This window comes from Corvus kubaryi, unplaced genomic scaffold (genome assembly GCF_017639235.1).
Source record: "Corvus kubaryi isolate FWS band 111438036 unplaced genomic scaffold, C.kubaryi_AGA036_p1.0 37398, whole genome shotgun sequence".
Lineage (NCBI taxonomy): Eukaryota > Metazoa > Chordata > Aves > Passeriformes > Corvidae > Corvus > Corvus kubaryi.
This window is the reverse complement of record NW_024581137.1, coordinates 13,614,327-13,636,433: the sequence shown is the minus strand read 5'-3', so window position 1 is coordinate 13,636,433 and position 22,107 is coordinate 13,614,327. Positions and strand designations below refer to the sequence as shown.

The 22,107-nt window shown below is 39.4% G+C and overlaps 1 protein-coding gene across 1 annotated transcript; it reads left to right on the top strand.

Moving 5' to 3' along the window:
• The first annotated feature begins 119 nt into the window (after nt 1-119).
• On the top strand, nt 120-20,932 carry EXOSC7 (exosome component 7). The gene is made up of 8 exons (XM_042043717.1): nt 120-416; nt 1,850-1,951; nt 2,627-2,721; nt 7,444-7,606; nt 11,894-11,964; nt 16,558-16,681; nt 17,659-17,814; nt 20,371-20,932. Exons 1-8 carry the CDS (start codon nt 360-362, stop codon nt 20,473-20,475), a joined length of 873 nt encoding a protein of 290 aa, XP_041899651.1. The 5' UTR covers nt 120-359; the 3' UTR covers nt 20,476-20,932.
• Nucleotides 20,933-22,107: the final 1,175 nt, after the last annotated feature.

The window sequence follows — 22,107 nt, the reverse complement described above, 5'->3', positions numbered from 1 at the left end:
CTCCTTCAGGAGCTCTTGGCAGAGGGCAGGCAGAGAGCGGGTGCTCTGGGTTTACCACGAGGGCCAGCTTCTTGGACGGGACGTTTTCCGGGATGCGGGCTGCCTAGTGGGTACCGCGTCCAGAGCGCTGCGCCTACTCCATGTGAAAGGCTTCTGTGGCTTCCCGGTTGCACCCCCCGCTTTGCCGGCAGGAAGGGGGAGCCCCCGCTGTGAGGTGCCGGTGTCGGTGCCGGCTGGGCGGGTGGGACACCAGCTATGGATACCGGCAGCTTTCCCGCCGCGGGCGGGCGGGCGGATGGAAGGCAGGAAGGCAGGGAGGAAGCGTGGCACTGCGCAGGTGCGGGCGGGAGGTGGCTGGAATGGCGTCCGTGGTGCTGAGCGAGGCGGAGAAGCTGTACATCGTGCACGGCGTGCAGGTACCGGGGTGGGCGCCGGGCGGTGGGGAGCGAGTTAGGCTGGGGAGGAGGGGGATAGGAAGGGAGGAAGGAGGGAGGGAGGGAGCCCTCCACCGTTGTGGTGGGGGGCGAGCCTCTGGAGTAGTAATTATCTGAGCACACTGAGCGTCGGAACGGGAAGCAGGCTGAGAGCAGGACGTGGATTTGTTTGCACAGAATCATAGAATAAGCTGAGTTGGAAGGGACCAACAAGGATCATCAAATCTAGCTCCCAGCCTTGCACAGCCCTGCCCTAAGAATCACACCATGTGCTTTTGAGCATTGTCCAAACGCTTCTCGAACTCTGTCAGGCTCAGTGCTGTGACCACTTTCCTGGGGAGCCTGTTCCAGTGCCCAACCACCCCCTGGGTCTAAAGCCTTTTCCCGATATCCAACCTAAACCTCCCCTGACACAACTTCCGGCCAGTTTTTTTGTGTCCTGTCACTGGTCACCACAGAGAAGAGATCACTGCCTGCCCCTGCTCTTCCCCTCAGGAGGAAGCTGTAACTGCAGTGAGGTCTCCCCTCAGTCTCCTCCAGGCTGAACAGGCCAAGTGACCTCAGTAGCTCCTCAGACGACTTCCCCTCAAGGCCCTTCACCACCTTCCTTGCCCTCCTTTGGATGCTCTCTAATAGCTTAATATACTTCTTCTGTCCCCATTTGCTCATCTTCCCTTGCTCTTTCCACCTCTTCCCTGGCTCTTTCTCAAGTTATTGCCGTTAGATAGAGTTTTAGCCTGTCACTTAGTGAAGGAACGTGAGTGGACCAAGGAGGAAGAGTAAAGGATGTCTGGGGAGAAGCACCAAAGATAACAGAACTGTATTTTTACTGAATTTTACTGAAAAACAGCCTGGTTTTATGGGAACGAGCTGTATAGTATCAGAGGATGCCTAATACCCGTTTTTGAAATACAAGTGGATGAAGGCATTTGGAAGGCTGGTGTATTATTTTTGTCTGCTGGTGTCCTAACTTATTATGTAAAAGTACAGAACTTGCCTGTCCCAGCAAAGAGCTGGGTTGTATTAGGTAATGTACCATTTAAGGCCACGACCTTTACAGTTTTGGAATCTGAAGCTTTCTTTCGGGTATTGGAGGGACTTGGTGCAGTTCATGTCTGCCTGCAGATTGCTTGTTGCAAGCTCTACATAAACGAGATATAAAAGAAAAAGTACAGTTGCTTCTTTTGTACTCCATGATGAAACTACAAGTTGTTGCTTTTATATCCTCTTTACTGCTGTGTGGTATAGGAGAAGGAAAGTTCAAAGTCACAGGGGTTGGGGGGGGGTTGTTGGGTTTTTGTGGTTGTTTAGTTTTTTTGGGTTGTTTGATTTGGTTTGGTTTTGGTTGGGTTGTTTTTTTTTTTACTTTTCATTACTGATTCCCTTAAGTGCAGTATATTGATTGTCATACTCAGGAAGATCTTCGTGTAGATGGTCGAGGTTGTGAAGACTACAGATGTGCAGAAGTAGAAACAGATGTTGTATCAAACACAAGTGGATCTGCAAGAGTAAAGCTGGTAGGTAAATTTCTTAGGGATTTGGTACCTTGCTGATAAAATTCCTTGTTCATATGACTAGTTAAGCTGATGCTATTCATAGATGGGTTTTTGTGTATAATGGCATGTGTGTATAGCAGTAACTAAAACTATGGGATATGGAAATAATGACAGGGTACATAATTAGTTCAGGCAGGCTTGAGCTGGATTTAATGTAAAGTGCCTGGACAGCCTTCAGTCTGAACTAATCTAACGTTTAATCTTGAAAACTGAAGTTACTGTTGTGCCTAATCCCTGAGGGTGGGGGCAAAAATTTCTATTCCTTTAGAATGAAGCAAAACTACTTCTGACATGTGTTGAGTGTGAAGAAGATAAATATACTGTGCAGTATTATGAAGGTTCTGCAGAAGGAGTTGTTTACAGAACCAAAATGACAGAAGTAGTCTTGGATATTAAGACTGTCTTTTTAACCTAGAGGAAGGTAATATGTATGGTAATTATTTGAAGAATCTTCTTAGGCTTAATATTGTCCTTCTAAAGCCTTTTGTTCTTTAAAAAATTGTTATTTTAAGTTTACTCTGATAGAATTATCTGATAACTGCAAGGTGGAAATGTCAGCTTGTCATAGACATTTAAATTAAACAAGTAGTTCTGTAATTATAATTCCAGTTGTGTAATATGCTTTTGTTTTAATAGGGAGAAACTGATATCTTGGTAGGCATAAAAGCTGAAATGGGGACACCGAAGTTGGAGAAACCAGATGAAGGTTACCTGGAATTTTTTGTTGACTGGTTAGTATACTAGAGAAGAATGAAATAGATCTAATATTTGGAATAAACGGCTAATCAGGTCTTGCCATTATTCAGAAGTTTATGCCTTCATTCACTAACCTCCTCTAGAGGTTTGAGTAATAGAAACAAGTTTTTTTACTGTTTCAGTAGCAGTAAATGTTGAGAAATTTTTGGCTGGTCCTGCAAACCCAAAGGAAGCGAATCAGTAGGAGTTAAAGAATGAAAACAGGTGAAATTAAACAATCCCGAATTGCATAGCATCACTGCAGCTGGAAGAGAATAATGGTTCTAGTACATGTGCATGTAACCTGACTTCATGACTAAGATGTCAGCTGTTGGTTTTTTCCATGAAAAAATAGAGAAAATCTCTTTCAAAAGAAGTTGGAAGAAAAGAATCGACCAATACAGACTGTGCTTTAGCTGTACTTAAAGGTTTGCTTACTTTGTCTGTGAAAGCAGTGGAAAAAGATTGAAATGTGTTTTGTACAAAACTTTTTTTTCATTTAAAAAAAGAAAAATCCCCAGTGTAAACTTCAGATGCAAAAACTAATTAGAAATTTTAGTTATATATTTATCAGTGAATCCATCTTTCATTAACTAAAAGGATGTTTGTTTTTAATCAGACTTCTTGCATTTTGCTACAAATGGACTGTTGTTTATCCTTACAGTCTTCATAGTGGTTGAATTACAGAGGAAGCTAGAAGAAAACTGAGAACTCTTGTTTTCGGGTTGCTCTGAGATAGCACAGTGACATCTCAGTGTTAGACTAGACTGTCTGCAGCCTGAGACTACAGTATCCAAGTCTTGCAGACTTCCCCAAAACTGTTCTTTATGACATAAAGGGCTTTGGGGATCTCTCATAAAAGCCTTGTCATTGTCAACTTGGCTGTTTTGCATGTGACATCTCCTTTTCTTTTTATTAAAAACAAAAAAATGTTGCTACTCTGACATTAAACCAATATACCATTGTTAAAGCTAATGTATGAGAGGTACTAAGTGTATATGATAGTCTTTCTGACCTAATTGTCTATATCTGCCTTAACATTGGTGTGTCACATTATGCAGCCTTATCTCAGACTGCCTCTCTACATCACTATGTTCTAGTTAACTGTGGAAATTTACGCCTTAAAGGAAAGCACTCACCTGTGAATTAGTTGTTTATGATTGCTGTTCAAAAAATATCAGATGGGAAGATGATCTTGAATGTGGTCCTACTGTTAAAACTCATGTATGAAGTGAGTTAAATGGTACATATTTATTGTTTTGGGGTTTTTTTCTGGTTGTTTCTATATGAAGAAAGTTCACTGACAGCAGGGACATTTCCTTCCTGAAAAAAGTGGTCTGTGGACATGTGGCAATTCTGTGACACTTCTTGTGTGTGAAAATAGATATTAGAAAAACTTCAACTCATTAGATTAATGTTAGGTTGTATTTTCGGTTAATCTCTGCTTCATGAGATGGGAGGGAGAAGTGCATCGATATTGTGGGAGATGAATCTTGTCAGTTCAGAAGTAGGTAATCTTTGATTTCTGTGACAACAGGCGCCAAAAGCCTGAACTTTAGAGAAGTGTAGTCACTTTTCACATGCTCGTGGCACAGGGAAAGGTGTTCTTTAGCCTCCAGAAAGATGCAAAAGACAAAAAGTGAAGTGGAGGCAGCTTGTTTTCTGTCGAGCTGCTGTCAGCACCCTGATGCTTTTCCAGGCTGCCACTGGGTGGTAGTAACTGAGCGTAGTTTGATACCCTGCATCTCCTGGTGAAGTTCCTGTGTGTTCTACTTGGCTTTTATATTGTTGAAGCTAATAATGAAAACTCGGACTGCAGTGATTACTGTCTTAAAATGCTTATTTCCCAAAACTTTCATGGTTTCTTTTACTGATGAAAATAATCACTTGCTGGATCATCTCTGTTCCAGACTTCCATTTCTCTTTATTCTGCTCTGAGTCCTTTACCTAAAATCCAAAGAGCACACTTAGTCCCATTTTGAGACAGACTTTAGTGCGAGTCTCTGGAAGGGATGATTTTTGGGGCACTGATTTGTGATCCTAGAAAATAATTATCATAAAACAAGTCTGTGTCCTGTGTGGTATTCTTACTGCCTGTCATCACTGGAGAAGATATTCATCCTGGCCCTTGATGTTGAAAGACTGCTGTGTGTGCTTTTCTCACATTTGAGTTTTGTGGCTGACCTGATTTACCATTTTCAAACTGTAAGAAATAGGAACAACAAGAAAAGCAGACATCTGAATTCCTTGAATGCATCAGATTTTGGTTGTGGAATTAGGGAAGCAAGGAATATATCTGTCCAGGCCTGGCCTTCTGTAGATTACAGTATATTAATGGCCTGAGCAATAGGTGGGCAATACTTAGCTGTTGCAACAGGAGGATTTTGACTGGTAACAGGAAGAGTTTTGAAATTCAGTAGAGATCTGTGGTAGAAGCATTGTTATGCTTTAGGAGGAATCTTAGTCTGTTAGGCACTGTGACACTGAAATTATTTTGATAATCTTGAAAGTTACATCCTGCTTGGGAGTATAAGTTTTGTACCACTACTAAGTCCTTTCTATGCTCCATAAGCCAAGACTTTTGGCATTTTCTCTTTCTAGTCTGTTAAGACAACCCCCTTCCAAATTTTGCCCAGTGTAAATTACTGCAATAATCTGTAGGCATTAGGTGGCAGTATTTACCAAATAGTTATTATAATAATATCCTGCTAACCTTACTTCTTTATTTCACTTTGATTGCAAGGAAATGAAGTGTTAAAATAATAATGGAATTAAGATGCAGTGGAATGTACCGTGATATTCCAATTGGGTCTAAGGTTCTTTCTGTCACTGTCAAACAAAGCTTCCACTTGTAATCAAAAAATACAACGTTTGCTAAAACTTTGTGTTTAGAAATAATAATGAGGCATAGATTGAAGTTTGCATAACTCTTTCAACTTACCACAGAGATCATAATGCTTGCATAGCATGCTTTAAACAGAATAATCTTGTTAACTTGCATAAAAGCTGCTTCCATGGATAAATGCTTGTTTAATACAACCTGAGGACCTGACTCATTACTGAGTTATACTTAGATAAGATCCTATCTCATAAAATTGGTGTATAATAACCCTGAATAATATTGCGTGTCACACTTGCAGCGCTTATTCATGTGGCAAATATAGTTTAGAAGCATAGATCAGTGCTTAATTGGCAGTAATGTTTCTTTGTATTTTTAAGCATGTGTAGTGCTGTCTGTTAATAGTAGCAGCAAATGACTTCTATAAAATCCAGTAGTTCTTCCTGGCATTCTGAGTTTTCATCAACTCTGCAAAACAACAAGATGGAATAGTTACTGTGAGGTAAGGATAATAGTAGGTAATTATATGTAAGGTTATAGGTTCTGCAGTACTGTTGGTACAGCTCACTTGATGGTTTAAGTCATGCCTTGATAAAGTGAATCTTTAGCCGTTTGGGATTTTTTTTAAAGGTGAAGTGATTGTATTCCAAGACTTAATTTTCTGCTGTATTTTTGTATTCCTGGTGTGCAAAGGTTTTGTATCATCATATAGATACAGAACATACATGAGAAATTAGCCCTGTGAGGTGCCCTGCCAGGAGAATGTGGGGCTTTGCCGTTACAGATTTTGAGCAGACCAAGACTACTTCTGTGGAACCACTTCCTTTGATATGTTCTGCAAGGAGAAATTAATTTGGTGGAGGTCTGACTGGTTTATTTTAAAACAAGATTTGCAATGGTGCTACAGGTCCACTGCTTGAGAATATTCTTGCCCTCTGTATAAACCAGAGGTTGGGTTTGGAATCTTTGTTCATTATTTTGCCATATATGCATCTCTAGACATTTCTGCTCTATTTTATTCTTCTTTGGAGGCAAGGCCTTTTTTGCTTGGTTTGGAAATTTTTTTTTTTTTGGTTGGTTAGTTTAGTTTGGCTTTTGTTTGTTTGGCTGGGTTTTTTTTGTAGGCCTGTTTTCTTTTCTTGTTAGAAGTTTGTTCTTAGCTACATACCAGGCCCCAGCATCCAAGAACTTTCTTGCATGACTGCTCATAAATAAATGTTGGGGTCTCCCCAAGTTTGTTATGTTGGAATCAGAGAAGTGAAGAGCACACACTCTGTCAGATCCCTTCAGGAAAATATGTTGTTTAGTTGCTGTTCTCCATAAGCTGCTGAAAGTAATGACCTGCTTTCTATGAGGGGCTTGATAGTAGACAATACACTCAGTAAAGAAATTACCAATTAAGGTCAGGTAGTCATGTTAGTTATGAGAAATTAGTGTTCTGTTTGTCATATCATTATATCTTTTTCTTCTAAGCCACTCTTTTAATAATTTAACATTCAGCTCTTACTAGGCTGCCTTGTTAGCTGTTGTGAACTTAGTACAAATGTCTCACTTTTTTTTTAAAGGGTTGACATGATAGAAGGTGACAGCGCTTAAGAAATAATCTCTGAGAAAATTCAGCAAATTATACGTCAATTATAACTTGGGAACTGAAGATAGTGGTGGGATTTAGTTAGTATTAGTATTTGTAACAAAATGTCAGTATATTATCTGCACCAAAACCTTCTCTTATGCAAAATGGAAATAATTCCTTTTCAGATAGGATGCCTATTCTTGTACGAATAAATCCTTAGATACTTTCAATGCTTTATATTTAAGAAATGTTCTTTGGATGTTTGCTGCTTCAGAAGTGAAATTATTCTTTTCTTTCTTTATCTAGTTCTTCAAACTCTCCTGAGTTGGAAGGCCGGGGAGGAGAAGAACTTGGCACAGATATAGCAAATACGCTGTACAGGGTATTCAGCTGCGAGAACAGTGTAGACTTGAAATCCCTTTGTATCAATCCCAAAGAGCACTGCTGGGTTCTCTATGTGGATGTATTGGTAAGTACAGAAATGAAAACTAAGATTCAACAAAATTTTTCTGAGGCAGAGACTGACTTAGCATAACCTTGTGTATTTTCTTACGTAAAAAAAGGCTTCTCATAATGTGATGTAATGTATCACAGCATGGATGGCCGTTTTCTTGTGAACCTACTTATAGCAGTTAATCACTAATTTCAGTTTGTTCTTTTTCTACTCTTCTTGATGTTGCTGTTCCACTGCAGAACTAAAAAAACATTGAATACTCCAAATCTCTCTCAGATAAAAATCAGTGATCTTATACTGACCAGAAAATTGCCACTGAAGAAGGGTAAACTTCTCTTCTAAGCTAAATGTAACAGCAAATATATTGTTCTAATGAATGTAAGTTATCATGGCTGGATGTTAGCCCTAACAGAACTGCCCATCCTGTTTGCTTCTTTGCACTCTTATCACTACTAATTCAGTAAAGTAAAATAGAAGCTTTTCTGGAAAAAGCTGGGTTTAGCCTAGGTGCTTTTTGATGAAAGTTGTATATATGTATTGAATGTAGAAGGTAAACTGAGTATTTGTTCCCATGACAATAATGGAAACTGAATTTTATGTGTACAAATCTGATGCATGCAGCAGCTCAATTTCCAAAATATGCTGCATTTAAAGCACTCTGTCATGGGACTTTTAGAAGTCTGCAAGTCAGACTCTCCTGAATATTATTTCCAATTCTTATTGGTCCAAAGTTGAGTTTCTGTTTGTCAAATTTGGAAGTGAAAATATATTAAGGGATCTTACAGGAATCCATTAGTGTCTGTGAAATAATGTGCAAAATGTTAAGCTGTATGGCCAGAAAATTAAATACAGGGTTTTGTTGAACAAAACAGGAGCATTTAGACTAAATAAATGAGAAAATTAGTTCACTGTTTAAAAAGCACTAGCATTAGCCTGATTATGGTAGATACAGTACATGCCACAAGAGTCCACCTACAGAATGATGGAATATGTACCTCTGCTGAGTGCTTTAACAGCCCAAGTCACTGGCTTATTGCAGCTTGGCGTGGTTTAATGCAGAATGAAGTGTTAGTTCTGAGAAATCACACTGGGGCCTTTAGTTACTAGGTAATTACAGGCAGAGGTACAGAATATTAAATGCTGTGCATATTTAAGCAACATGCTGCTTAACATTGCATAGGCACTGCATAAACAAAGACTTTCATAAAGCTGTCTGCTCCTGTGTGTATATATATACACATGTACACTGTTCTGTATAGCTTTTGTTTGAGATGTAGCTGGTCATTATCTGATTGTTCCTGGACAGATTTGTTGATTGACCACAGCTACAGAGAAGAACAGCCTTGGTGTTTTCATGCTACTAGTTGTATCAGAATTATGAACATCAGGGCCTATGTTATGTGAGGAATTTTACATTTAGCCCTTTTTACAGTGCCAATAAAGAATCTGTTGCAGGTTCATAATTACAACTCTAAACTTGATGAGTCTTCTTAATGTTATATTCTGCAGGGGTTTTGTGTGTGAGCCGTTGAAGAGCTGTTGGTACAGTTAGAACAAGATACTGTTAACATTTCTCTCTACTCTGTTCCACCCCCAACTTTTTTTTTCCACCTCAGGCCTCTGTATTATACTTTTAGTGGGGTGTGGTAGAAGGATGACACCTGGGCTAATATAAGGAGCAACTCATATCATTTGTATTTGGAGGGGGACAGATTCTGAGTATAAAAACAACACTCAGAGAGAGTCCTTTGGGTGATATTTTCCTTCAGAATTCCTGGAAATTGTTTACATTGATGTTTGTGTTGCATAGTTATGTTGGAGGGAAAATAAGCCTTATATCTGTTGTGAGGCTGAAAATACTGGTACCTTGTGGTCAGGTGTGAAGGTACTTGTCTGGAAATCTCTCATTCCAAAAGATCCAGAAAGAATGTTATGAGCCTGGAAATACTCCATTACTATATAATTTAGCCATGTGTACTTTGATTGAAACATCTATATTCAGCTCCCTTGTGTAAATAGAATTTGACACTTGCAGCCTCAAAAGAGAAAACAGTTTGTTTTGCAGACTCATGCAGCTTTATAGATTAAAAACATCTCTCAAATATTTTCCAGTGGTCAGTGTACTTGGGACGTGCTATAATCCTGTACAGTCAGACAAGGAGAAAAAGCAATTTCAAGCATGCACACCACAAAGATGCCGACATGTGGACAAACTGAGATTATATATGTCAAAGGTCAAGAATATATACCATGACCTTTCAAAGTATATGCATTCTTTCTTAATGGAAGGCATTCCACTTCCAAATAGTACCTTATGGAGTACCACAAAAGCCTGTTCTCACCTTCTCTGTGTTTTCCTCAATTTCTTTCTTTTTCTAAGCAAGCCATTGATGTCAGAAATAAGCTTTCAAGCATTTTTGAGTGGGTTTTTATATATATGTATAGTTTTCTCCACATGGTTTGCCCCAGCAGCCTGCTGTGCCAAGCAAGGAGAATCAAAGTGTGCAATCTCTTATCATTCTCTACCCAGTCACAGTAGGTTGTGTGTCAGGAGGACAGGGTGTGTTAGGTTCTCTTGAAATTTTTGCAGTTCACTACTGAGCACCTTGCAGGATTTCCTCATGTTTTATATTCCACTCTGCCCCAGTCTGATAAAAAAAGAAGTTAGGAATCTCTACTTTTGGAGGAAAAGCTTCTCTGGATAAGGTGAGGTCTACAATGTGTTATCTTTTCTTTCCAATAACTTTTTCACTTGCATATCAGTAAATTAGAAGCAGTGAAGACTCCTCTGCTTCCCATAACTCACAGTTGCAGACTTTCTTAGTCCTGAAAATAAATAAATAACTGGGGCAGATATCAGTACAAGGTGCTTCAGCTGAGAAAAGCGTTCCTTTCTTTGCAGAGGAATTGTTGCACCATGCTCTGTGCAGGCTGTGTTCCTTGCCTCTAGGAGCCACTGTAGTACAGAAGAGGCTTCAGAACATCAGCCTGAACACAAGCCTAGCAACAGTGCAAACACATCCCGTTATTGTGTTTTAATAACAAAGATATTGTGGGGCTTATTGTGTTATCAAGTAAAATCCAATAATGACTGAAAGGGGCAAGTTAACCTCTCTGTATCCAGCAGCTGTTTGCAAAGAAATAATCAGATCACCTTTGTATTTAGCTTTCTATCCCAACTTTTTGTCATTCTTTTTACACTGTTCAGTCTGTCTTCATGGAAAGAAACGGTCTTTGCAGAATATCTTGTTTATTATTTGCTCCCCGTGCAGGAGTTTATCTCATTTTTAAATAGATTTTGAAGAACAGTCAATGCAATCAGGATTGCAAAACTTGTTTTGCTCTCACCATACAGCATAGATTGATGTGACAGAGAAGCATCCATGTGTTCTTGCTGAAGTAATTCCAAATGCTTGCTCTGTGTGTGTGTGTTCTCAGGAAATAGTACTGGCAGCTGAGAGCTGAGCTTGTCAGAGAAGTGACAGTAGGCAATGGACAGACACATGTCTGATTATCTGGCAGCCTGCAGGAGGTGTTAGTGGTTATGGGAGCCCTCCCTTTTTACCTTGTATGCAGTGCTGCTTTCCCCTTTGACTGTTGTTCTCCCAGTCTTCATGGGAAGAGGCTGAGCTAGGCTCCCTCCACACACTTCACTTGTTCATAACACTCATATGAAATAGACTTTGACATCAGGATTTCCTTAGATCACTTTCGGCTACGAGACAAACCTGACAATGACTCTTTCCCATAAAGAGAATAAATCATGATGTGCCTTCATAACTCTACCTTATGTAAGTAGCTTTCCATACCATATTCTTGGTGACAGTGTGTGTTTCATCTATGAAAGCAATTCTCCTAGTTGGTTTTGTCTGGCTGATATTTAAAAAAAGGCTCCTCTTTGAAATAAAATACAGAAAATTGATTGGCTTGATTTAACACTAAAGAATTAATGTGGTGAGTTTATAAAGAGTATTCCGGTCATAGTCTAGTTCAGAACCTTAGCACAAGAAGATTAAGAACAGTGGTGGTTTCATTTCAGCTTCTATTATTAAATTTTATCATTAATTTTATTATGAAGTGCATTAACTCTTCTATTTTGCATGTATAATACAGTTAGCTGAAATCTTAATTTCCTATCTGTTTCTTTTCATAGATAGGCTTTAAAGACAACTTTGTTTTTTAAAAACCTGTTCTGGTAATTAATTTTCTTCCTTTTCAAGTAGCTTTAAATAAAATAAAGGCTTCATTTAAAGGCAGTAGCCTGATTTTTTTTTTTAAAGAGATTCTTCTTTTCCTCCACAGTTATTGGAATGTGGTGGGAACATCTTTGATGCAATCTCTATCGCAGTGAAGGCAGCTCTCTTTAACACAAGGTAAAGCACAGATCTCATTTCATGTGGGTGGAAGTGGCATGGGAAGTGGAAGAGAAGTACTCTCTGTGAGCACAGCAGTTCTAATGCTTAATTATTTAAATAAGAAGTACCCAAGACAGCTTGCATTCAAGTAACATTTGCATGCAAGTAACATGAACTAATGTTATTTTAAATCAGTTTCTAATAATCAAGTGTCATATTGCACGTTATGCACAATCATGCTCACAATATAACTTTTGTTGTAGCCAGATCCAGAAAAAATAGTCTTGACCATATGGTTTTGTTGCAAGTAGTTGGAGGCCTTGGTGTTGATGCCTTGTGGGTTTGAAATAAGAAGTGTTTACTGATACGTGATGTTCCTGAATAAGAAGTATTCTGTCAGTGACTACTGATTTGTAACTAGCCCTGATTTTCCACTTTTGATTTCGTTCTTATTAACTGTCAGCCTAGAGTTCTTTTCAAAACCAAGAGGAAAAATGTGGTAGTGAGAGATTGTGGGGAGGGGGAAGCAATGTGCCTTTAAAAGAACTTTGTCCCGCGCATTTTAATTCAAAGAATGGAAAAATAAAATCTAGTAGAATGAATGATGCAAGTCTTCTGTGTGTGTTTTTAATAAGATTCACTGCTATTTTTTCTATTGTTTTATTTTCTTTATCTGTAGGTGAAAGGGAGTACAGAGCACCCTTTGTTTGTAGCACCCTTGAGAAAAACAACCTAGTGAATGGCTTTGCTAAAAAACTTACATGGCAAAAACAGCTGGTAGAGGTGCAAAACCTAGACTCCTACAAGCATAAATGTTTTAAAAGTGGATCTCAGATTGGTTTTCAGCATTAAATTAAAGATCTGCTAAAGTCACTAATGTAGTTCTGGCTTATTTATCAGGGAGTCAAGGCACAGTACTAGATCTGGAAAAGTACACGCAAGAAGAAGAGGAAAATATGCTTTTGAAGACAGGCAGTGTATCAGGTTATAAATCCTTTAAAAGGGATAAGGGGAGAATCCGTCTGAGACTAGAAGTTGTATATGTTGCTGAGAAATTTCTCTTGTTAATCAAGTTCTCAGTAACTTTTAACAGTAGATTGTTTTTATAACATTAAGAAATACTTCCAGAAATGTAATGGCTCACAAAGGAGTTGGCAGTACACTAAAAAGAAGAAATGCCTTTGTTTCTCTGGGTGAGTTGCCAGGATGCAAAATCATATAGTTAAAACAGTTACTACCATGTGAGTTGTCCTGCAGATCCAAGGCTCATACTTTATTTATAAGATAACTAAGTATTTTTTCTTATTTTAACCAGAATAAAGAGAGAAGATAAAAAGTAATGAATTAAATAAGTGAATAAAAGAAAATCTGTTGCTCTGGGAACATGGACAACATAATGGAGGGTGTAATTATTTTAATGTTCCCTATCTATTTTTATTATTCTGACCACTGTGTCCTTTATATAATCTTTAAACTGCAGGCAAACTCCACAAGTCTTGTTGAAGTTGGGAATCATATCAAAATATGGTACCTGATACAATGATGATGATACAATGCATGAGCCTCTTGATTTTTTACCTTTGAAAACTCTATCTTACTGATTTGAGCAGGGAATGCTAGTACAGCTTATCTCATACAAGCTCAGAAAGTCAAGAGGTGAAATACAAAGTGAAAACCTGTTGTCCTCATTTGCTATTCCTCTCCCTTTCCCTTGGTAGCTACTGGTTTTTCTTTGGATTGACACAAGGTTGTGTGAAGAGTGGCTGCCTGTTCTCCATAAAATATTATTCTCCAAACAAGATGTCAGTTTGAAGGTTGCTTCAGATTAAGTGTTCTGAGCTGTGCTCGACATGTGTCCCTCTTTGACTCTTACTTGCTTTCCCTACTTTGTTTACAACCAGGTTTTTGTTCTAAGTGTTTTCAGATTTTTGCCAGCCTTGACTGCAGCCTTGGAACTAAGAGCAGGGAGCTCAAGCTGCTGTTGTTTCTTTGAAGCTACAAAATTTTAGATACTCAGATAGGCATTTGAAAACTTCAGCTTCAATTTAAAATCTTGCTCTAAGCATTTTTTTAATATCTGTGGACAAATTTTGCTTTAGAGGTAAGTAAATCCAACATCACAACTTAAGGAATTTTGTGCAAGACTTAGGGGATTTAAATCCTTTGAATGCCTGACCTGACTCTCCCCTTCAGGCATGGAACAATGACAATAGGACTGGTTTAGGGGGAACATTTACTCCTCGCAGTTTTGTACTGTTCATCGAGTTCTAAAAACTGCAGTCAAGATTATGTGCAGAAGCAGCAGATTATCAGACTTCCTTCTTACCCGTATCTCCCAGATGTTTAAGGATGGATTTATTAATGATGGAAGTAGATACTGCAAAATACGCTGTTAGCTACTGTGTCAGGACATTAAACTTGGTCCTGTGGAATGTGCCTACTTGGAACCGAGGCTGCAGAAAATAGACAAGTTACAAAAACTACAAAGTTTATAGCACAGCAGCCTTGCAGATACCGAGGTCTACAGCATGGTAGAGGCAGAACTGATGCCTGCTTGCAAGGGTGGGACTGGTTTTGCATTTGTGAAGTCTGGATCTGCACACACAGAAAAGAGCACTGTTTGTTACATGACTGGGTCTTGCTGTACAGATCTCTGCCCTGATTAGTTGCAGGAATCAAAACAGAAAAATAACAGTTGCAAAGTGAACACATACAGCTATTTCTTAAGATAAATCTTCACAAGCTGGGAGAGGAAGTCTACAGTGTTCTGGAAAAGCTTTGTGCTACATTGGTTTTGCATAGTTTTTGTGTCCATATACCCCCTTTTTATGCAGCTGCAATGCTTGTGTCTGATCTTTTTGCCTTTGCAGTAGTTCTAATTTGCACCTCTCTCATCTGTTCTTGGCCAAAAAAGCTCCTTGCAGGCATTTTTCAGATATTAGTTCTGGCAACTTCTTCTTTCAGACCAAACATTTCTCTGGTTTCAAAGCTATTTTAGGTTGGAGTTAAAAATTGCTTAATCTCACAAATTTTCTTAAAATCTTGCTTTGTTTTTTAAACACTGCTCTGGCACATACACTTCTTGCTTGACTAGGCTGTTGTCCAGTGTTGTCCACTGTCTTGTGTAGCTTAAGGGTTAGTCACCTTGTGATTTTATTCCATCAACTTCTAATATTTTGAACTTGAAAATAGGCTCCAATGCATTTCTAATGAGTTGGAAAACATTTGGAGTTTCATTTCAGGAAAAAGTGCACATCACAATTGTTCTGCTTACTCAAAGTGTTCGTTTTGGGTTGGCTCAGGTCACTGTGCTTGTAGAGAAGTTGTCGTCACTGGAGCAGGGTTAGCTGTTTTGAAGTACGTGCCACTAGGACTTTTATCCACAAATAACTAAAATACTTATCCAAGGATCAATAAAAATCACTTTGTGTTGGTGGGGGGAAATGTTCATTAAATCAGTCCCTGTCTCTTCCGCTTTTAAAGGAAGGGATTTGTTACAGACAGCATAGAAGAATGTAACCTCCAGAGTCTAGTTATAAAACACAATGCTGCCATGAAAGCACCAACATAAAACCAAATTGTGGTTACTGAAATTAGCTGTCTTGGGACATCTTGAAATATTTTGTTTTCAAGTGCAAATGTGTGAAAGAGAGATGTGGGTGAGCTCTATGTGTGCTTCACTGGACAGTAATGCCAAGTCTCTCAGTCAGTACTCCATCCTAGCAGGCACCTGGATTAATGGGGTGTATAAGATGCTGACATTCTTGGCAGCTTGAAATACCATCTTCTACTAAATTGTTTTAAATTACTTTATTCATTACGCTAAGAAAACTGCCTTAAATCATCCCGTAAAACTTCCATTAGGTGGCTATCACAAATGCAATGTATGTACGACTGATAAGGAGCCTGTCTAGCTCATTTGTGAGAGAGCCCATCATTCACAACTGAGAAGAAAGCATTTCTTGGATTTCTGCCAGGGTTTTCATCACTGCTTTGCCCTGATAAGTTATATATCTCTTGTATATCTGTCCTTAGAACAGTAGAGTATCTTGCCAATCTTCTCATCTTGCTAGAGAAATGATTTTATGAATGTCATCTTTTCTCTTTACCCAAGTCTCCTTAGTTGGTGTTATTCTTTCCTGAACAGCTTTACTACTTGTATTTGCTACTGATGTCATACCTTTGCCAAGCAATGCAACTGATGTAATGCTGACAACTTTACTGTTGTCTGCAAGGTTGGGAACCACAGAACAAATTCAGTGTTGGTAATTTATCTCCTGTTCATCCAGGCAGGTATGCAAAGAATTGTTCAGAACTGATTTGTGCAAATTCCAAAAGAATTTCTCCCCATGTAATAGTGTGAAAAACAACTCAAATTCTAACTGTTTGACTGATGTAAATATGATGATCTTATCCTAAATATCTTCCCAATTAAAATATTTCCTTTGTAGTCTCAGGGAGTGAGTTGTTAATACTTTGATCACATTCTGTACTGTTGTTCTAAACATTTTACCTTGTTTAGAAGAACATGGACTTCCTGGAGTTGTGACTATGTAACGGCTGTAATTGTTATGTGTTCTGGCAATGACTCTGCACCTTTTGTTTCCACAGGATACCCAAAGTGCGTGTTCTGGAGGATGAAGAAGGCACCAAAGAGATTGAGCTGTCTGATGACCCTTATGATTGTATTCGACTCAGTGTAGATGAGGTGCCCTGTATTGTCACACTAAGCAAAGTAAGCCTGACAAATCTCTGACTTTCTGCCTAGAGACTCCAGTTAATTTCACCTGCCATTTATTTTTTCCCTAGAGATAAAATTAGTGTTACAGAAATGGTCAGTGTCCACTATGTATATGTTTGTTTGTCTTTGGTCTCCTAATTATGTAGAACTTTTACTGAATAAGGGTTTTTTTTGTACCTCTGTCTTGTGGGTTTCTATTTGATGCAGTCTTAAAATGCATCTTTTTGCATGCAGTGGAGTTGGTTTTGTTTTTCATCTGCTCCTTGCTTAACATCCAGAGCAGCAGATACATCGGTATGTTAAAGCAAGAGACCATTGTGTTCAGGCATGGAGGTTGTGTGATCTGCTTGGAGTTACATGCTGAGTATTTGTTGCTGAGGACAGAACTCCATTTTCATGGGTGCAGTACCATCCCTTTCCTTTCAAAGGAAAGGTTCTTGTCTTCCTTATGTAGCACACGGCTAACACAGTTTATATTATGGGTGCTGCATTTTCTATGGCAAGTGTTAGTGATTTGCTTAGGTATTTTTTACTTAGGTACTTTGCTTAGGATTTGCTTGGCATTTCTTTTAAGCAAATTGTATAAATAGTAGAGGGGCCATTGCTGAAATGAGGGCTCACCTGAATCTTAGAATGTGTAATTTTCAGGTAGAGAGGAGCGAAGTCTAGACTTAGAGTTGCAGGGAAAGGTGAATATGGAGTTTCATACAGATTAAGGGATGGTAGAGAAGAAAGCAGTATGAAATAGTGACGTGCTTATCTCACCTGTATTGTTTATGTACACATAATTTGGGGTCAGAGGCTGTTAAAATGCTGTGCTATCAAGTTAGTCCAGACTATTTCCAAAGGCCACATCATTTTAGGATGGGAGGCTGTAGATAAGTAGCAAAGCCACCACTCTCAGTTTAATTTCTTAGTGGGGGAGCTTTGAGAACTGCAAACTAATGCATTGTTTGGTCACTAACTTGCAGATTGGATATAGGCATGTGGTGGATGCTACCCTTCAGGAAGAAGCCTGTTCTTTGGCAAGCCTGCTTATTTCTGTGACCAGTAAAGGTGCCATCACTTCTATGAAGAAAGTGGGGAAAGGTAGCCTGGATCCTGAGAGTATTTTTGAAATGATGGAGGTAAGGAGTGTTGAGCAGTTGACTGTCTTGGGTGATACTGGATGAACTGGAACTTGGGTGTATGGAAAGCTGCAGTAAGGGCTTTTAGAGGAGACATCTTAGTGCTTTGATTTGGTGCACAAGGGACTTGTGAGGGTCACAGGCAGTTTCTTTGAAACAGACTCTAATGTGAATGGACACTGTCTAAAACTTTTAGATGCCTGAAATGTATGGTACTCACATTTGTTTCAGGCAAATACTTCACAGCTGTAAGACAGTAAAGCTTAAGCTGATAAACTTTGAGAGTATTTTTAAAGGACATATTCCCTCCTGTTGTTTCTTTTAAAGACTGAAAGAGCAAAACTTATAACATGGTAAAGTCCCTGTAAGAGTAGAGATGGTGTTTTGAATTGCTGGTGCATGGTGTTCTAGCACAACTCATTTTGTGATAAGCTTACTGTTCTCATTTTACTGTTGTTTTTCTTTGCTTCTTTATTGAGTTTACAATCTGTCCCTACTTCATAAAAATATTAGTATCTGGATATTGTCCACATCCATATAAGATCCATTTTAAACCCTTCTTCAGGTTCTTCTTAAATCTGTTCAGTGTAAATTCTCACACCTGAGTTTGGCCTTGAGCATGAGACAGAAATGGGTTTTGAACTTGAAAGTCAGAATGAAAATTAGATACTTGAAGCTGGCTCTGTTTCCTAGGCTAATTTCTACATGGCTCTAGTGAGGAATGCTGAAATTGGAGCCAAGTTTGACAACAGTTGGTCTCAAGTGGGAATTACAGCTGAGTATGTGGCACTTGACTGCGTCATTGTGTTAGTCCAGAGTGCTAATCCCAGTGGTAGCAGTGGGTTTTTTATTTGTGTTCAGACATGCCTCTTTATCCCCCTTACCTGGATAGAGAGGTGTTATCTCTAATTCCTCTGCAGGAGTGAGAGATAAAGCTGATCACAAAAAGCCAAAATGTTTTCTGTAAGGTCAGAGATTACCTGTTTGGTCCTGCCTTAAACTCCACATCCTGATTAGGGTATCAAGGAAAAACAAAAAGGCCTGGGAATGCCCAGTGGAGGAGCTGAGTAACCGATGTTCGACACTTCTATTCCCAAATGCAGGTCAGAGGATGTTCACTTTTTCCTGACTGGTAGAGAACAGACATTCTAGGACATATCTCTTAGGAAGGGAGTTTCATGGGAAGGTTTTGGGGAGCTGCCAGCATTAGGCTTTTTTTTACTGAGTTTATGATCCAAGCCAATAGAGAGGCAAGCAGGAATAAGATGCAGTGTTGGGTCAATACCAAAGTTCTGCACAGTTCCCACTCACTTTGACCTGGGGTGAGTGATGTTGTCCTACATTTGAGGAGAAGAAAGTGTATCACCCATCGTGACTCTGGACTGCTGCAGTGATCTTTGTCGCAGTGCAGAGCTGCAACAGTTCTTGTGCCCCCCTTTATGTAGCACAACTCATGGTGCCTAGGATTGACAGCTACCCTGCTGCATCAAAGCTCTTCCCAAATTTCCTTTGGTACCATGGCCATTTTCTGCCACCTGGCTCTTCAGTTAAAAATGTAGCTTATTTTCAGGTTTGTGCATCTAGGTTTGTGCATGGTTTCAGAAATTGTCACCAGGAGGTGAAACCGAGTTTTGTGTCAGCTGTATGGCAGGCCTAGGTTTGCTGCTTTTGATCAGGAGCCAATAAATTCATTTTATTATAATCTGCCTTTGCCTCTTTAGGAATGGGTGAGCTCTTCATCTCTGTTTGCAGTCAGTATTTCAGGTCATTCAGAGAGACCCGGTGAAAGCTCCAATGGGCACCACTGCCTTAAGATCTTTGTTTCGCTGTTGCCCAGTGTTTCCCTGCCCTGTAGCTTCCACAGTACAGTTGGGCGTGTGGGAAGAGTAGAGGTCAGCACTGGAGCTAATCCTGGTGGGTTTTCACTGCTGGAGTTCATTCCTGTTAAGAAAACATTCTCTTAACTCCTTTAAGGTCCTTGGACAGGACAGAATTGCACATCATATGAAGGATCTGCCCACAGAGTGATTTGGTGGTGAAGCCAGTGTGCATTTTGGGCTTCTCTGGCCACAGGACAGGGTGTTCAGCTGGTCTAAGTTTATTCTGCTGGTTCTGAGCACATTCAGGAGAGCCTACTGAACTTTCTGTTAGTAGGCTGCTTTGCTGGTCAGGTGTCTCTTGTCCTCTGGCAGCTAGAATATTGCTTCATGGTCTGTGTGCTGGCTAATTTGAACGTGTGCTTGTGCCTGATGTGAATTTAATTTATATTCCTGAGTGATCCAGCGATGCACAGATCTGGTATTAATGATCCTGGAATGCTTCTCTGATGAATGAGAGCACTGCCTTTGTGGGTATATTTTTCCAAAACTTAATCAAGTTAAAATGAAGCTTTCACCACCATTATTTTTCTAAATTAAAAGCATATTTTTATGATACCAGCTGGTGTATATGAATCATCAAAGGGAAAACATTTGTCAAAAGGAAGTGTTCTGTAAGAGTTGTCTTCCTGTTAATAAGCATATGTCTCAGGTTTGTTTTGCTTTCTTTGCTTTGCAGACAGGACAAAGAGTAGGCAAGTCACTTCACATAGCCCTTCAGAAGATTTTGGATGAAGAAGAGAGTTTGGGGACCTCAAGACCAAAAGTTGGATTTCTAGGATGAGTTTTTATTAAATGTTCAAAACTGTTTTTAATTGATTGTGCAATCTTGTCAGTTTGTATATAAAGAAAAAGGGGGTTTTTTGTTTTAGTAGAGTCATCCTCCTGGCTAAGAGGCTTTCAAAATGTTACTAAGCCTAAAGAAAGCTACAATTAAATGCAAATAAGCAAAATTGAGCTGCTTTCCATACAGGTGACTGCTGGCATCTAGGAAGTGCACCAGCAACAGTTGATGCTGCTGCCTGGAGAGTGCTTGAATCTGTTTTCCAGAGTGACTGGTGTACTTTCCACTTAATTCTGTTTGCATGTGTTTCACTTCTGTTAACCAGCTCCTGTGTTCTAGAATGCATATGGGGTTGTCTTCAGTGCAGCACAAAGGAGAACAGCACTAGGTGGAAATCTTCCTTCAAATTACCTTACTATTCTTTGAATAAAATGTGCTTAGATTTTACTATAAATACAACATAGTCTCAAGTTCCCAATTCATATTTTAAACCAAGAGTTTTCTGGAAGTACCTCACAAGGGGAAGCAGCAGGGCAGGCACTAACTATTCTGTGTGGTGATCAGTGACAAGACTTGAGGGAACAGCCTGAAGTTGTGTGCGGGGAGGTTTAGGTTGGATAGCAGGAAGAGGTTCTTCCCCCAGAGGATGGTTGGGCACTGGAACAGGCTCTCCTGGGAAGTGGTGACAGCACCAAGCCTGACAGAGTTCAAGAAGCATTTGGACAATGCCCTCAGGCACATGGTGTGACTCTTGGTGTCCTGTATGGGGCCAGGAGTTGGTCTTTGATGATCCCAGTGAGTTCATTCAAACTCAGCATATTCTATGATTTCCTTGCTCCCTAGAGTTTTATACCTGTCCCTTTTTCCAACAGGTGCAATAGTAACCTAGCCAAAACTTCTCACTGGGGCTAAGGAGAAGGGACATGACCAGGGTAAATGGGAAACTAAACTGATCTTTAAGAGTTTGATAATTCAGCTGGAAAAGCATAGTGGCTGTCAGTAATGATCCTTCACAGGGAAAAGCAGAGAATGACAGATAAGACTAGAAACAAGTTGTATCAGCAGGTGTTGAAAGATTCCCTCCCAACATCAATTGATTGGCCCAGCAAAGAGTAAGAGGCATTTATTTGGCATGATAGGAAGAGACAACAGATGGAAAAACTGAAAGGAAGCTGATTTTTAAGAAGTTGATATTTCATCTGCAAGTGTTAAGGATTGTTTTGAACAAACTTTATGGCAGAAGTTACTACAATAATACAGGAGTCATTTAGCTCTTACTCAAGCAACATTTTTCGAATTTTCTGTTTCAATTTTATAGTATCAGATTAAGAATATTCTCTTGACTGTAACATGTTTGGTGGGGAAAAGGGAAGGAAGGCTTTTGCTGAAGGAGAGCTGTAGATACAGGACAGAACATATTACAGCTCAAACTAATAATCATGATCACAGTAAAATATGTGGAGTACTTAAGGTCCCCAGATCTCTTCAGTCCTTTTGCTAGAGCTCATAAACACAGTTCTTCAAGGTGACTGCAACAGTATTTTATATTTCAGGTATGTGTAGGCACTGCTATAACAAGCAGTGTAACAAGCAGGCAGGTTGTTAAAAAAAGAGTTGTCCCCAAAATTTGGC

Coding starts and splice junctions, on each gene's coding strand:
- EXOSC7 (XM_042043717.1), top strand. CDS start 360: ATGGCGTCCGTGGTGCTGAGCGAGGCGGAGAAGCTGTACATCGTGCAC. Junction 11,965..16,557: donor GCAGCTCTCTTTAACACAAG/GTAAAGCACAGA, acceptor TTGTTTCCACAG/GATACCCAAAGTGCGTGTTC. Junction 17,815..20,370: donor GTATTTTTGAAATGATGGAG/GTAAGGAGTGTT, acceptor TTTGCTTTGCAG/ACAGGACAAAGAGTAGGCAA.